The sequence below is a fragment of the Oreochromis niloticus genome, linkage group LG2 (assembly GCF_001858045.2).
Source record: "Oreochromis niloticus isolate F11D_XX linkage group LG2, O_niloticus_UMD_NMBU, whole genome shotgun sequence".
In the NCBI taxonomy this organism is placed as follows: domain Eukaryota; kingdom Metazoa; phylum Chordata; class Actinopteri; order Cichliformes; family Cichlidae; genus Oreochromis; species Oreochromis niloticus.
Window position 1 is genome coordinate 26720899 of NC_031966.2, and position 17500 is coordinate 26738398.

The 17500-nt window shown below is 37.6% G+C and overlaps 1 protein-coding gene across 4 annotated transcripts; it reads right to left on the reverse strand.

Annotated features, from left to right (window-relative positions):
• Positions 1-1483: 1483 nt before the first annotated feature.
• LOC102079368 (interferon-induced very large GTPase 1) lies at positions 1484-16828 on the reverse strand. 4 transcript variants are annotated; one of them, XM_025897155.1, is made up of 8 exons: positions 16491-16813; positions 15874-15957; positions 15019-15123; positions 14219-14812; positions 11575-11612; positions 10854-10962; positions 7207-7265; positions 1484-7115 (listed from the first exon to the last, which is right to left on the reverse strand). In XM_025897155.1, exons 3-8 carry the CDS (start codon positions 15113-15115, stop codon positions 2235-2237), a joined length of 5778 nt encoding a protein of 1925 aa, XP_025752940.1. In that variant the 5' UTR covers positions 15116-15123; positions 15874-15957; positions 16491-16813; the 3' UTR covers positions 1484-2234. The 4 variants fall into 4 exon arrangements, with proteins under 4 accessions (XP_025752940.1, XP_019222947.1, XP_019222937.1 ...); XM_019367402.2 differs by lacking the exon at positions 15874-15957 and having other exon boundaries at positions 16750-16828; XM_019367392.2 differs by having other exon boundaries at positions 15874-16813.
• Between the last annotated feature and the right edge of the window lie 672 nt (positions 16829-17500).

Genomic DNA, 17500 nt, shown 5'->3' on the forward strand with positions numbered 1-17500 from the left:
TCTGTACACTGCAATTTCAAGTGTGTTTTTAAAACTGAAAACAAAGTTTTCATTGAGGAGGGCACTCCACAGGTCCTGAATTTTGTATTTGAATTGTGTGAGAGTGATCCCAGCAGACTTTGAAGCTTTAGAGAGGATGATGTTCTTCACTTCTTGGATGCTCTCACTGTAACCTGGATTAGGAGGAGCCATGGGTGGACTGCCCTCCCATAGCTGGGCACAGTATTTCACATCTTTTTGGACATCAAACTCAATGACATCACTGAAGCACTCTGCATCGCAAAACTCCTCTTCAGCTGCTAGTTTGGCCATCATTCAGAAATAAAAGACTTATTGTATTCGGGTGGCCGATAGATCACAGCACAGACAATCATAGGTAGGGATGGGTGCCGATATCCGGTGCCATAATAGCACCGGTTCTGACATAAACGGTAGTAACCAGACTGAAATGCAGCGCACATTTCGGTGCTTTATTTCGGTGCATGTTTTCTTGAGATGTCATACACTTTGGATTCTAGCCAATTTTACCTTTCCAGGGATAAAAATTCCCAAGGCGAAGCGGTCAAAAGTCTGGCTGTACTTCACAGCAAAAGATGAAAACTCAGCAGCCTGCAACAGGTGCTTTAAGGTGATACTGTGCAAAGGAGGTAACACCTCCTTTGCACAGTATCACTGAAGGCTTTTAAAAAAGCCTTCTCTGCTTTTTAAAAGCCGAGAAATGCACCGTATTTGATAGTTTGCTGCAAGACCCGGATTTAGCAACATCCCCCAAGAACCCGAAGAGTAGAGTCCTGGCCCCTAGCCCTGCCAGTGTAGCAGAAATGATGACGGATGGAGGAGCCGTTCTTCTCTGGGCGAGTAGCTTAATGTTGTTTCTGTGTAATTTACGTTGAGTAGGCTAACCACGTAATTAAATTAATGCACATAAGGTGAACAAGCAAACACCCTCGTAGTCACATGCGGCTGTGTTCTTATTTGATAGAATGATACCATATATGCCTATAGCTGCAGAAAAGGCTAACATTGTTATCCTTTTACAAAAAAAAAACCCAGATAAACATGAGAGGTTTTAGGACAAAGTTTGTGTTTTCCATTGTTTGAGCACCGATTCCAACCAAAGGAGGTATGTTGTATCAACAGAAAAGGCTAACTTGGTTATCATTTTGCAGAAAAAAAAGAGACTGCTAAAAATAAAAACATAAAAGGTTTTTGGACAAAGATGGTGTTCTCCATTCTCTGCTGCTGCAACATTCTTTAACTGCTGGCTTTCTGTCACTGGAGAGACCCCAAAGTGTTCATTGTTGGTGTCCTCTTGGGTACAGTTATTATTAGAAATGGTTTTTGAAAGGAAAGCTGTAACTGATACCTGGCCCTGGCCTGAGCAGGAGCGCTGAGGAAGTAAAGCTGCAGACTGGAGTGACTGATCTGTCTTTTACGCCAAAGGGGACTTCCAATAGTTATGCTTTTCAAAGAACTGAGGTTATAGTAGTCACCATATATTTATTTTATAAAAATACATTTGCACACTGATAACAGCAATCTTCATCTCAAATATTTTTTTTATTTTGATACTAAATAAATGGTCTAAAAAGATATCATCATGAAAACAAAAGTTAGACAATGTTCAAAACAAAAATTCTAAATTTCCAAATTTTTCTAAATTTATTGTAACCAAGTAAACAAATCTCATGAGCCCTAAATCTGTCAGTGGATATTCATGTGTCATCTCTCTCATTTCCTCTAAACTGTAATTAGAAAACTTGATTAATATACAAAGGTGATAAACTGGAAGTTGTTCAACAGAAGACAATAAAATAAAATTACAAAATATACCGAATATTAACACATGAGACAAATTCAGATGATTCAGATTATATTACTGGACACAGTTGATTAAATAATTCTAATTTAACTTTATCTACAACAACTTTCAGCAAAAGAAAGATAAAGTAAAATGAATGTATTTGTTCAATGTAAGCGCAAAATACACACAAAAAGGTTTTATTACAAAAGCTACATTTCAATAAGAGTTACTTTTAAATGTTCAATCATTATTACATAGTAAGAGTCTAATCTCACATGCTGTGATTCTCTTTAATTGTTAGAATTATGTATAACTATGTTGCAATAATCCTGTCATTTCTAAAAACATTCTGCTATTTTACTTGAATCTCTAAATCTTTCTTTCTGTCATTATGTAAGATATATAAACCGAAGAACGTTGTTTCTTTGACTCATTCGCACATCTCGTCCAGACTTCTAATGGCTTTGCATTTAGAGATTGTTTTCCACTCACTGGGAATCTCTCCACTGCCCTGGAATTTATAATTGTAGTGCTCTTCCAGTTTCTTTTGAAATCGACACACAAACCATTTCCAGTACACCAGTTTAGACTCATCATAGGTGATTCTCCAGTCAGCATACTCTGGACCAGCAGTTCTGTACAGTTTATAGGGAACAGTTTCCTCTGAATCATGACGAGGGTAAAAACTGCTATCACTTGCAACGTTTGTTGTGCAGAAATTGATGCTGAATTCAACTGTGCCACTATAGTGCCATCCTTTGATTCCTTCAGGTCGATGAAAAGGGACGCTGTGGTCAGCATCACTGTGATCCCCAATGGTGTTAGTACAAACAGCTGCACAGAAGGGACATGTCACCCAGCAACAATTACACAGCTGATCAATGAGGATTTCATCAGGCTTCAGCCTGGATTCCTTCAGTTTTTCCAATGAGAGGCTGCTTATCTCATGAATTATGCATGTAAATTCTTTCTTTATTGCTTCCATAAAGAAATCTAAATTATTGATGTCACTGAAGTTTTGAGAAGAAATTGTATCAAAAGTTAACTCATCTTTTAGCAAACTAGAAAATTCCTTCAGCCACATGTTTATGTCTCCTCTCTGAGTTTGGACTTTCTGTGTTGCAGTAGATAAAGCTTGACTCACCATCATGTTAATGTCATGAACATTTTTTTTGAGTATATTCACAGTTTCATGTGTGCAATCTGTGAAAATGTATTTCTCTACTTCTGCTTTTATAAAAGCTTTTGTTTGTTTCCTTGGATTTCTGATGTAGGTGATGAAATCATCAAAGTCTTCTTTCTCAGCGAGTGCCTTCAGCACATGTTTCTCCAAGTTCAGCCTGTTCCCATTGAATGCTGGGAAATTACACCTCATCTCTCCAGCCAGACCAATGGCAGTCTTGTTACAGACAGCCTCAACAGTGGAAGCTTTCAGCTTTTCACAGATCAGTTCTGTGAGCACAACAGCAGATAAGTTTCCTTTGCAAAAGCTTCTAAAAACATTGTAATACTGTGTTTTCTTGCTTTGTAAATAAGTGAGTGCATCATGCTTCATTTTGAATTTCTCATGGGAGTCTAGAAGCAAATCCTCTGCTTTATAGAAAACATACAGTAAGAGATCGACTGTAAAGTCCTTCTTCAAAGTATATTTACTCTCTGACTGAAATTTCTCCACTTTTTCTTTTACTATTTTTGCCGCTTCCTGCAAGTAAGCTGATGTGTAGCCTCTTGTAGCCACAGGTTTGCTTCTGATTGAATTAAGGGACAGTTTTACAGCTTTGTCAATGAGCAGTCTGATCTGCTGCTGTTCATGAAATGGTAAAGCACTCTGTGATTTATCTTGTATTTGTTTTGTGTTTGAATTGTATCCAAAAAATGTTTTGGTATACTTCCAAAAGTTTGAGACAGGTTTTTTAACATATGTGCCGAGTTTACTTGTGTGACTGTCATCCGGCACAATATCTTGAGTTGGTTCACTTTCACTTGTGTCCTTTTTTTTTTGAAGGATGACATAATCTGAATAATCACCAACACTGGATATTTTCTTGTAACTGCCACTTGTTTTGGATTCATTTATAAGAATATGTTCAGAACCAAGTTCTTGAAGGATTTTAAACTGATCTTCTGTCAGGTCGATGTCTTCAACAGGTTTTATATCTGCTGTTATTTCAGTGACCAAGTCACTCCAAACACAGTTGAACTCGTTTTTAAGCTCTTCTTCATCTTTTGCCTTATCCTTCAGCTGCTGAGCGAGCTCTTTGCTCTTCTGTAGCAGCTTGTCCTCAAACTCTTTCTTCTTATCATCAAGCTTTTTACGAGCGTTCTTTTGTTGAATAACTTCATCCAGTTTTCTTTTCACCGTGCTCACCTGTTCATCGTGAAACTCTCTGATTTTGGTTTCAAATCGGCCTCTCCACTGAGCCAAAAATTCTTTTTCTCTGTTTTCCTCAAAATACTTTTTCATTGCTGTTTTTATTTTTTCATAAGTCTTGCTTGTATTTTCTTTGAGATAGGTCAGCGCCACTGTGTTAAGATTTCCATTTTCAATTCTGTTATAAAGCTGATTTTCAATGGTCAACATGTTGCTCCTGAGGTCCCAGGTCCAGTTTCCATATTGGATCTCCAATTTTCTGTATGCTGCAATTTCAAGTGTGTTTTTAAAACTGAAAACAAAGTTTTCATTGAGGAGGGCACTCCACAGGTCCTGAATTTTGGTTTTGAACTGTGAGAGAGTGACCCCAGGAGACGTTGAAGCTTTAGAGAGGATGATGTTCTTCACTTCTTGGATGCTCTCACTGTAACCTGGATTAGGAGGAGCCATGGGTGGACTGCCCTCCCATAGCTGAGCACAGTATTTCACATCTTTTCGGACATCAAACTCAATGACATCACTGAAGCACTCTGCACTGCAAACCTCCTCTTCAGCTGCTAGTTTGGCCATCTGGTCCAGTTTTTCCTGCAGGCGTCTCTTTCCATCCATGTTTTTCTCTACTGCTGCAACATCTGTAACATTCTGATGAACAAACACACAACTGGGAGAAAGTTTAACTTTCTTCATCCTCATGAAAGCCTGAACAACAATCTGCAGGATGTCCTGCATCTCAGATGGATTCTCTCCAAAGATGTTAATCAGTGTCAGGTTTCCCAGACCAACAACAAATGTTGCCAGTTCGTTGTCATGGTGATGAGTGGTGTTACCTTCCAGCTCAAGAGCACGCAGTCCTTCAGTGTCCACCACTAGAAGATAGTCAAACTTCAAGTCTTTCTTCATCTCCTCTGATACTTTGACCAGCTGCATGAAGGCACCTTTGGTGCACCTGCCTGCACTCACTGCAAACTGCAACCCAAACATGGTGTTCAGCATTGTTGATTTTCCACTGCTTTGTATGCCCAAAACTGACAACACAAAAACTCTCGGGTCCCCCAGTTTCTTGATGACTTCCTCTAAAAGACTGGAGACCCATGTTAAAGGCACGTGACCTGCATCACCATCCATCAGCTCCATCGGGTGTCCTGATATCATCAGCTGTGCAGCCAGCTCAGGGTATTTAGACCAGTCAGTGTGTCTGTTCTCTCCTTCTATTGCTCTATGAGCTTCATAGATCTGTCCCATTTCTCTGAAGATGTGCTCCAAACCAAAAGTTGCAGACTGCAGTTTTCTGGAAATTTCTTCAAGCTCAGTTTGTTTCTTTACTAACAGATGTGATTTGTTGTGTTTGTTCTTCAAAGCCAATACCTCAGACCACTTTTCATCATAGCTTTGGAGAACTGAGGAAACATCATCTGTGGAGAGATCATCCATTAAGATTTGAATCCATTTCAGGAAATACTGTTTGTCTGTTGGTGAAAAACATGAGAGACTTACAATGAACAACTCCATGAGTTTACTGAATGAAGCAGCACATTGTTTCTGACGTATGCTCATCAGTTCTTGTTCCTTTTTACATTTCTCCTTTTCGATGTCTCCTCTGAGATTATACAGTTCTTTATGTATTTTGCTCCACCGATGCCACAGATCACCTTGATAAGGAAGGAATTCATCTTTAAGCTTTGAAACATTCATGTTATCCTTTGAAAGAATATCCACTATGATCATAGCAGCAGATTTCCCTCTTTGACAGGCTGGGTCACTTTCATCCACTCTGATTTCAGAGAGCTCAGCCATGGTTTCAAGCTGGAAAGATGATTTCAAGTTTGAACCATCTAGAGATGACAAAACCTCTCGAATGATTGCTTTCAGTTCTTCAGATATATCTGACTGGCTTTTGCCTTTGAGACCCATGATGTATTGTCCAGTTGTTGTCTTAAAAAGATCACGGTCGTCATCAACAGTGAGAAAAATGAAATGGTTTTGAGACTCAAAAAGAGCTGTTATAATTGAGAAGCTTTCATCTTTTTGCAAAGATGGAACAAGAACAACTGTGACTAAAGATTTTTCAATTAGTATGTCGCGCTGTCTTTCAGTCGACAGAGCATCACCATGAAGATTACAAAAGGCAATGCAGTCATTGAAGGCATCATTGGGTTTTCCAGCAGGACAGTACCAGGCGATCTCTGCCACACCATTCATAAGGAAACGAGACTTGGTGCTTCCTGGACAGTTTCTGTGGAAGAAGGTGCTGTGACGGTCGTTGATCAAACTGTTGATCAGCTGAGATTTAGACACTGACAGAGAACCCAGGCGGAAAAATGACACCAAGGGTGTCTGAGCTTTATACACCGGAACACTGTTCATAGTGACGATGTTTAAGCCATCTTTGATTTCAGTTACCTTCCAGGTTTTTGTTATTTGTCTGAAAGTCCACAGAGGACACTCGATCTCCATTGTGACTGGGTCAGGAACAAGCAAAGGTAAGGCATACTGACACTGAGAGAGCTTTGTAATCATCATCTGTTTAAGGAAGCTGTCTGAGCAGTGAAATACTGCCATCTGAATATCCATTGGATGCAAATGAGTCTGTTCTGACTGATGCGTGTCTGCACTCATGCTTAATAAAGCATCCAAATTAATGAAATCTTTCTTAGTGATATCAATCACTCGAACAGACTTTGGATGTGTCCCCTCAGGACTGTCCGATTTCACACGAACATATCTGGCCCTGTAATCTAACATCATCAACCTGTGAAGAAAAATATGAGCTAGATCTTTCTCAGATGTGACATGGTGCTGTTTCACAGGTGGACGTATCTGAAGAAAATCTCCTGGTACAAACTTCCTTTGAAGATTTTCTTGAATGTGAAGTCTGTCAAACAGTTTTTCAGTTTCCTTTTCACATGACTCCATCTTGTTAACTTCAGAGTCATTCCTTGACTGCAGCAAATAAGAAATTAAATTTATGTAACGAATTTATAGTTTTACAGTGTGGTAAAGTAAATTAATTATTTGATAATATTTTTCTTACCTTGTGCATGTTTCCACTGATGTTTTTCTTATTTACGTTCAAGTCCGCATCAGAGGTTCCTGGAGTTTAAAATAGAACCAAAAGGCCAAATCAATGTGTGATAGAAGCAATACAGTTTTTGCTGCACAACCTGTCAAACTTTTTTTTTCTTTTTGTTTTGACTCCACACTGCAGTGGTTAACACATTCACTAAAAACACAAAAGATCTGTGGTTTGAGACTAGGAGACCCAAAACCCAGCTGTGGTGACCATTTTTAAATAAAGGAACACTTGAAAAATGCTTTCATTAACCAATTTTTACTTATTCCTGTTAATATATAAACCAGGTTTTCTTTTTTTTTCTTTCTTTCTTTTTTTTTTTAAACCCCTTTGTGAGTGGAAAAATCTTGGCTATGCTCATTTTCAAAGCTTTTGATCAGTAGTTAAAGGACAGGCTCATAATGTCAGGACCTGGGTTCTTGACTTTTTTTTTTTTTTTAGTTTCCTGTGTTTTTTGTCACTTTGTATTGTGAATTATGTTCTCATTGTTGGTCTTTAGTTACTCCCTTGAGTCTAGTTCCTTGTGTTCCTGTAAGTTTAGTTTATTCTTAAATAAAGCTGTAATTTTGAGTTCACCCCTCATGTCTGAGAGCCTGCATTTTGGGTCCAACTCCTGCCTGCACAATGCCGAAACCTGACACATAACAACTTCAACCACCCACACAGCACAAGAAGTTCTTATAACTCTAATATACAAACGCATATAAATATTTCCAACCTGCTCAATATTTTTAAGCCATTTTCCACTGTGGAGGACAAAAGATTTCAAACTTGTCCAGGCCTTAAACTTCATGTGTGTTCTCCCTAGTAGTAGTAAATGCATAGAAATCAAGTTTTTATGAAAACGCTGAATAAAAAATTGTTTCCTTGTAAAAGACTAAATTTACAGTTCACACTTGAAAATCATATAAAATAAACTACATACAAAATGTCATTGGATGGCAGAGATGCAGAAATGTCTGCATCTAGAGTGTCTAAATGAGTCTCACAGGCCTGAATGTGTGCATGAAGCCATTTATAATTCTTGACTTTTTTTGATCTGCTGCTCACCACAAACAAGCACAAGCATAAATTTTGGACCTGTATTTTCAATTTTATAGCTTTTCCTACTGACAAAAATCTCCCTCATGGCTATTCATACTACAAAAAGTAAGCCACACATAACAAAAGTTTCAGTTTCTCTCTTTCTACTATAGAAATTTCATTTTTTACAGGTGCAGTTAAAAAACAAAAGCAAAAAAACTACAGTCTTTTTTACCTGTATTGTAAGAAATAAATCTGTAAAATTACAGAACAAGTTACAAATCCAAAGAGTCGTGCTGACAGATTTCAGCAGGACTCTATTAATAAATAATTTTAAGGAATAAACTTTCCTTGTCATTGTATACCCTACCTTTACTTGTAAAACACCAAAATACACCAAAAATCCAGCAAACAATTCACTTTGATCACATGACCATAGCCAGACAAACCAAGCCTTGACACAGAGCTTCTGAAGCACTGTGTTGTGGTTTTGGAGTGTGATCACTGAGATAGGGTGAATAGTGATTTAATAGTACTTTACATTGTGCTCTGTCCCCTTGTTTTCTAACTTAATTCCTGGAGGATGCTTATTTGATAATTATTTACTTTTTTTTGTATAGTCAATAAAGCTAGTTATAACAGCACTTGAATTGGGGATTCCAGACTACAGTGTTTGTCTTGATTTTAAGATGAGCCACCTCTCTGCAGGCCACAAATACATAGATTAATGATTTTTAGATATTAAAAATGTAAAAATTTTGAGTTATCAGTCAAATCTAATCACTTCGGTCATACACATTGGTGCAGGAATAAAATGCAGACTCCCACCATTAGCATGCTCTTTGCAAATTCCAACTATTTTGCTACTTTTATTGATAGTATGTGAAGAAGGCGCATTATAGTGGAATCCGTGTTTAATTAAGAATGACTATTGACTGTTGATCCTGTTAAGTAAATTCAAGCAAAAGATGAAAAAGGGTAGAACAACACTTCTAGCAGGTGGCGGACAGTCAATCTTACCCTTATAACAAAATTTGTCTGAACTTGCTCTAATCTGAAGACAATGGATGCCATTGGCAAACATGCCATTTCTGATATTCTCTGGAAAATTCCAATCAGCAGGGATAAGAAGACCATAATGGTCTTGGTGACTTTTCCTTGAGGGTCAAGGTCAAGGTCAAATTTATTTATTTAGCACATTTCAAACAGCCGAGGGTGGGCAAGTGTTTCATTGCGTTTCACAAAAGACATGAACTGTACCTGCTGTCATCTGGACTTGGATGGAAGCATAACTCTGCTGTTTAAAGTGTCCAAAGATCTTTAGATGTCTGCAGCAGCAGGGGGATTTGCCATAATCAGTGTAACTCTAAGTTTAGTTTAATTGCTAGATGTTTTTGATTTTTATTCTGTTTCATTTGTATGGCTCATTAAAAGCTATTTGGAATAGAGCACGTTCAATTTTTATAGAAGTAATAGAAGTTGCAAACAATTTCAAGTTTTGTGAAGACTGATAATAAAGCGGAGGGGGAGACATGCGGCAAAGGGTCGCGGGTGGCATTTGTGTACTTATCAGTACATGTTAGTAAATTGTGCTTAAATATTGTATTTTGCATTTATATTGTCAGTATATTTGATATATTTGATATTTAAGTATTTTTTGCAATTCGTGATGCTTTGCATTTTTACATGATGGTAAATTTCTGTTTTATGGTATTTTTCTGGCACTCCAGCTGCTTTTTCTAAATCTATGTGAACACAATGCACAAACAGTCTTTGCTGAGCCAAAGTTAATTTAAAATGAAGCCAAAGTGGAAAAGCAGATAGAATCATAAGCCGGACAAGAATTGGATGATATTACTTTCCCAAAAGTCCAGCAGATCAGATCCTGGACTTTTATAGACTATTGTTAAAGGAACACATTGTCCCCACTTTTTGAATAATAATGATGATCTTATTTGTAATCTGAAAATTATATTTTAAAAGTACATTTTCTCAGTTTAAACATGTGATACATCATCTTTGTTTTATTGTGAATAAAATATGATTGTCTAAGATTTAAAAATCATTGCGTTCTGTTTTTAATTCCATTTCCCACAGTGTCCCTGCTTTTGTAGAATGGGATTGTACCTTTCGATTGTTTTAGCAACACTCACTTTAAGATCATCAGTTTATGAATATAAAAATACATCTGCATGTCAGTAAGACTGGAAAGGTGCTATTTAACTGCAAATGTATTATATTACAGTTATAGCCAAAGTTTGGTGGTAATTTAAACATGCACACTTCAACAAGAGTGTACATTTGTAGTGATCCAGATTTTGCAGAAAAGCATTAGAAACAGAGGCGTATGAAGTATAGCTCATGCTCTATGGTGTTAGGTGAAACAGTCTGACATATCACACTAGTGTAATTTTCTGTATCACCCTCTTCAGAGTTTCTAAACATATATTTGTTGCTTTTACTAATGATCGCTTCATCAACATCAGTCTCTTCTGCTCCAGGGTCACAACATACAAACATCACACTTTAATTTATGAATTCTGAAACTGTCACTATATAAATTACTGTGTAAATGAACACGTTACCTTTCTGTTTGTTTGGGGACCACGCTGGAGACTTGATTTCAGGTTCTTCTCTTAATGCTGTGCTGTCATCACTACTCTCTGATTGTTTGACATCAGTGCCTTCTTCATTCTGAGAAACAAATACTGTCATTTGTTTGTTAGCTGAGAACCACTGATGTAGACTAAAGATGAAACGGGCTAAACTGTAAGATAGCAAAGACTTAAAACATTTTTCCACTTCCCTTCTCCAAATGTCAATCAGAAGGTGAAATGACTCTGCCGTTCACTCAGTTTATGTTCACAGTAAATGTTGTTGGTTTGTGTTTATGGTTCATTTCAAGTCTTTGTCCCACATAAAGTAAAAAAATGATTAAGCAAGATATGTTTTAGCTTGTGGCTACCTTGTTTTACAAAAGTGTCCTTACTTAGACTCAGGGTCTCCCCTCACTCATGAAATGGCCAAAATGCTCAGCTCAACCTTTTAAATATCTCTTACAGTCTAGCAGCCAACTTGTGACTGCCTGGGCTGAGATAATGAAAGACCGTGATGTTCATCGTAGTAGTCGAAATACAGATGACCCAGCTGTTAATGTCTTTTTTCACACATTTCTCACAGGCTCACATCTTATGACCAGTTAATACACAATTCCAGTGTCTCTTTCATATATCTGATATTCATTTTAGAAAGTAAATGTTGGTGTGCAATGATGAACATTTTTTAAAACAAAAAAATTACATTTACCTTGATTTCATTTGTATCCTCCTCCTCATCTTCTTCTTCTGCAGCAAAGAAAATATCTGTTTGACAATGCAGGATCAAGGGAACCAGTTTCTGTTTTGGTAACTAGAAATGAACCTAGTGTGATAACTTCAACACACTAATGAATCAACATAATGATGTTCTGTGTTCTTCTGCACAGTATAAAGGTCAGCTATAATACAATTTATTTGAGGTTTATATAATGGAGTATTTTGTGGCTCTCCTCTGAATGAATCCTGGCCTCCATCTGAGCTGTACCACAGAATAACTGAGGGACAGAGATGGTATCAAAGTTAGAGAAAGCAGGCAAGAAAGAAAAAAAACAGGGAAGGGAAGACACATCCATGGAGCAAAAGAAGTATGTTTGAAGATCATCATACAGAGGACTTTATGTTTAGCTAACATATGACTTTTGCTCAGTTATAGTTGAATAATGTAAAAGTGCAACTGCGGTCAGATAGCCTTAGAAACAAATAATTCAAATGTGCATAGGAGCTGGAACAACTGATCCTACTTAAACCAACAGAACTCTGCTTTTAATATTATCTAGACCTGTGGTTTTCAAACTGTGGTACGTGTACCAATGATGGTACGTGGGCTCCCCCTAGTGGTACGCGGGAAGTCTTCCCCCCAAAAATTAAGATTAAATAATATACCGTGTTCTGATTGATGGATTTCTGAAAAATGAAAACGTACAACATAAATGAAGACAGAAAACTAAACAATAAAAACTAAACAATAAAAAGTTAACAATAAAAAGTTAACGCAAGAGTTTCCAGTGGTTAGGGACAAATACAATCACATGGCAGGATGCTGTAATTGGACCAAACTTCAGTCAGGAGAACAACTGAGATAATCCATCCACAATACAAGGTTAGTCATTCGTTTATTGCTGCATGGGCTGGGCTGTAGTTACATTGTAAGGTTTTAAAAACTGAGCTTTAAAATAAATAATGGTAATAAAAACTGAGAGAGGCCGACAGTGATCACTGCCTTTTTTTAGGGGCTTGTTCAGATTAAATAGAACAAGATACAAAGCATTAAAACATGTTAAAAACACAACAGCCTTCATAAACACAGAGTAGTTTGGATCCGGAAGCAGGGTTCATACGTCATCACTTAAAGATTGGATATCCCACCTGCTGTGAATGTTTTAATGCTGTACAGTTATTATTATTATCACTTGTAACATCCTGTTTATGACAGTTAAAATAACTAACATTCATATAAGAAATAAAATTGTCTCGTGCAAACTGTATATGGTGTTAAATAGGCCTATACTACTGTAATTTAATGTCGGTCATAAGGGTAGTACTTTAAGAGCCATATATTTTATGAGGTGGTACTCATTGTGAAAAATTTGAGAGCCACTGATCTAGACAGAAAAAACCCCCAGATTCATTAAATAAATCAGATTTTGCCAAAGCACAGAGTTCAACAATAATCAGACATTAGAGGAGCTAATTCTAACATTACTGCTCATAAATAAATAATGTCACTACATTAATTATATCTAATAAAATTAAGATTCACAGTTTCGTCCATTGTACTTATGTGTACTTCTGTTACGACCCCCTCTGCTAGGGGACGGGGGGGAGTAACATACACAAGACCTCACATGAGACACTAAATAAAATAAAGATTTTATTGCAAACTTCAAACAGAAAACCAACAGGGCCATGTTCAACAGAGCTCTGAGCAACCAGTTAGCACGTAATGCATTAACACAGACGACACATTAACACTGATCGCAACCCTCTTGTATTCCTTGCTCAAATGTTTAACCACAATCCACGCCTTGTGCGATGGGCCCTATTACAAGAATACAACTTAGAGATTCAGCATAAAAAGGGTACTGAAAATTTATTGGCCTGTCCAGGTGGTGAGTATGACTTGTTTTATTTTTTGCTGTGAACTGTGAAGATTGTGTACACAAAACCTAGTTTTGTAATTTAAGGGGAGGGGTGTTATGGCGCTGGGCCTCGGAGGGAGTGAGACCGCCTTTCTCTTCAAGCAAATCCAAGAGTGCCAGGACTCGCTGACGATTGGCTAGCTGGAGACTCGTGCCCTCCTGAATGCAGATTGCAGTATGTCAACCCTCACAGACAATTGGCTGCCTGGGATACTGTGGTGCTCCAGGAAGCAATGAGTGGTTGATTGTACTCATCTGTGGCTACAAAAGGCTATATATCCTTCACTCAGTGGCTGCTGCTTAGGACTGAACATGCAGTTTGCCCTTCTTGCCTCCGTCTTTGAACTTTGCTCGCCCAACTCTGTTCATGGTGTTGAACTTTGTTAACCCCGGGTTATGGTTGAACTTAGCTTCAGTAGGTGGTTGTTGGTGTTGTTGCCTGTGAGGCTAGCTTTAGTTTTTCACTCTCTTGTGTACTAATCAATGGTGTACTGATTATTTTCCCAGTGGCCTGCAAAATGCAGCCCTGTCAGTTTTCTGTTTGAATTTCTGCAATAAAACCCCTTTTTTTCATTTAGTTTCCTGTGTGAGGGCTTATCTATGTTACTCCTCCCTGTCCCCTAGCAGAGGGGTCGTAACATGCTGACTCTGAGAGTTTGTTTTAAGAATTGCAACATTGTTGGAAAAATGCCTAAAACACAGACAGAGAGGTACCTGTTTTATTTGTCTTTAACTCTGAGTCTTTCCTTTCTTCTTCGTGGGATTTGTCCTCCAGGTGTCCTTCTTGTTCTCTGTTTTCAGCACACACCAGTCCAGTGTAGCTTTGTGGATCATTTTCAGAGACCATGATGTTTATTCTTTCTAACAAATTTGCTACCTCTTTTTCATCCATCATACTTCTGTTACATGTGTGGAACCTTTTTTCATTGAAATCTGTGTTAGTTTTCAGCTCTTTTAATGCACTTTCACATGTTTCACCTGGTTCATGAGTCACCACTGTGAGTAAATAAGAAAGTGCTCCTCTGCCAAAAATGTTCTCTAACCACTGCACTCCTGAGCTGTAATGATTGCTATGCAGAGTGTTGGGTAATAGTAAGACAAAGGCATGAACTCCCTGATTTAAAGGGATTTCCTTTGTTTGTAGACCCAGCATGTTAATGACACAGACGTGTCGACCACACAGATTATACAGATTGGAGGAAAACTGTTCCACATTTGTTTGCACTTCATGGTCAAGGAAAATGTTCTTTAGTCCGATGTCAGTGGAAGCTGGGTCACCAATTAGTACAAGTGTGAGATCAGGAGCCACTGAAGAAAAAGAACAACATGAACATGTTACAATACAGAAACCATTAAAATCACAGTCTGAGTATGATTTTACTGAACAGTAACTAAATATACAAAGAAATTAAAGTTACATTTAACTAGTCCAATAATTTTTCACTATGTTTAAACTCAAATTAGATGCATACTCTAAGTAGGTCTGATTATAACAGTAAATATGATCACATTACTTCTCTCATTGATGGGAGGTGTTTCAGACGTGTTTTCAGATTCTCCTCCTGTGCTGTCCTTGTTTTGTTCTGCCGCTGTGTTATCTTGATCGTCCATCTCATCAGCTTCTCATTTCACATATGTATTCAGAGATGAAAGTACAAAAAGACAGAGCTATTTATTTCCCCTCTGTGTGCAGCATAAAAATCACTAAGAACAGGAAACTGAGGCTGCTTGTGACACAGGCTCAACAAACTTGACAAACATTGGACTCCTAAGACTCTGTTTTGATTCTGTTCCAGAAATGGAACCTAAGAGTACAAATCTGCAACTTATAAAGTTATAAAATAGCATATTGTACCTGGTGCAACAAGTACCTGAAAGTGATATTGTTGCAGGGTGAACAACAGTATAATTATTAACTGGAATATATCTTTCTTGCAGAGAAAGTGCTGATGAACCCTCGCTGAAAACAAATGAAGCGAGTATGGGTGTGTAACGGTACAGCAAAATTACAGACAAGAAAAAACCAACAGGTTTCTGTCCTAGCTAAGTACTGCAACACTATGTGCTGGTATAACAACTTCAGTGCTCCTTGTCCTTGAAGGTGCAGATTAACATCTAATATATTCATTCAACATTTATCATTAGTGCTGAAACATCATTTTCATCCTCTTTATGGTAAATTTTAAATTTCCCTTGACAAGGTAACCCAGACCCAGACCTTCACTTTAGGGATCAGCTGTTAAGTTTTTCCTTTAATTTGCTACCCATCATACTCACACAGGCACAGAATTTACCAGGTATTTGCAGACACACACACACACACACACACACACACACACACACACTTCAGAAATTAATAATCAACTCACCTTTGCTTGTTGTGTTTTTTTCAATATTTCTGTCTGCTTTGAGTAGATGCTGCTGCCTTCTTATGAATCCTACCAGATACTGTTCTTTATATAGAGACATCAGTACTATTTAATGATAGGTCTGGCCCTAACAAACTCCTCCCAGCTGCTCTCAAGAAATGGCATGTCATATTAGAGGAGTGTACATGAGTTTCAGTTGGGTAATATCAAAAGGACAAGCCAAAATTGAACGGCTACACCACATTATTTCTCAGAAACCATGTGACTTAGAAAAAGTTTCATTTTCCTGTGAAGACACTGCCCAGTATGGACCGAACACTGACAATTTACCGCCACCATACTGTAATTTATTTTACAGTTTTTAATGTCATTTTTGTTTAACAGAAGAATACTGTATTTTCTACAGGGCAAAACTGTAAAAACCCAGTGAAGCTATACTTTTTTTAATAGTATTTTTACAGTAATATTATAATTTCTAAAGCAAACAAGCTTTATCAAATACATTAAAATGTCATACTACAAATATTTTAGGACAATAAACAGGAAAATAAAATTTAACTGCCTTGCATCCTGTGGGTACTTTCAAATACCACCATTCTGAACTACAGCTTGCAAACCTTTTTGTTGGACAAGATTCACTACAGTAGCTGAAAAATCCGCTCGAAAAGGCACAAACGAGATGATAAGTTTCACTTCTTGTTCGTGCTTTACCACTGTTTGTGCGCATGCCCACACAGCACTCTGCAGAGAACTCCCCCTCCCCCCAGCTGAACATCCATACGACACATCTTGCCACCACCTTCAAGTTGGACTCAAGTCTATAAGGAACCCATGTCAAAGTATTGTGGTTAAGTTAAATCCAATTTATTAACCTACCTCTGAGATGAAGTGTAGCCGCGAAGAACGTACTTCCTCCGGTTTGGCTACGGCAGGCATTGAGGTGCGTTTAAGTCTGTCTGTTAATTTGAGTTTCCATGAAACCGCGATAAACAGGTATTTATTTATAATAAATAAAGGTGTTTTTGTCTTGTGTTTTTTTATTACTATGCCAACCCTTTTTACTTTTGTAAGTATTGGCTATATTGAGAGGTCTTATTTTATTCTTACTTCATTTTGCAAATTTATTTGAATTAGGCCATCCAGTCCAATCCAAGATAGATTTTATGTTGTTGGTTGTAAAGATCTGGATGGATATTTTATTTTAGTCTTTATTTCTATTTTTCACTTTTATTTTTCAAGACTTTGTGAATTCTTTCTCTTTTTTATAACTGGGCCTACCCTTTTTATTTTTGTTAATACTGGCAAAGTGTGAAGTGCTATTGTTGGTTTTAAATATATTTGATATAGGCTATCCAATTAAGGTAAATGTCTTTTTTTTAGTTGTTAGAATCTGATGAGCAATATTTTATTTTATTTTTTGTTTTTTTGCTTTTCTGTTTTCCCTCTGAGGGATTGCCACCTTAGTGTGGTCGGGGGTTTGTGCCTTCGTGACCATAAAAGCTAGACCAGCAGAAGCTTAGCCTTCAGGTGGGACACCCAAGTTGGTCAGGTCTTAGGGTAGAGGCCTGACAGAGTGCAATCCAATTACATGACATAAACAGTTATCCAGAGTAGGGCTGCCATGATT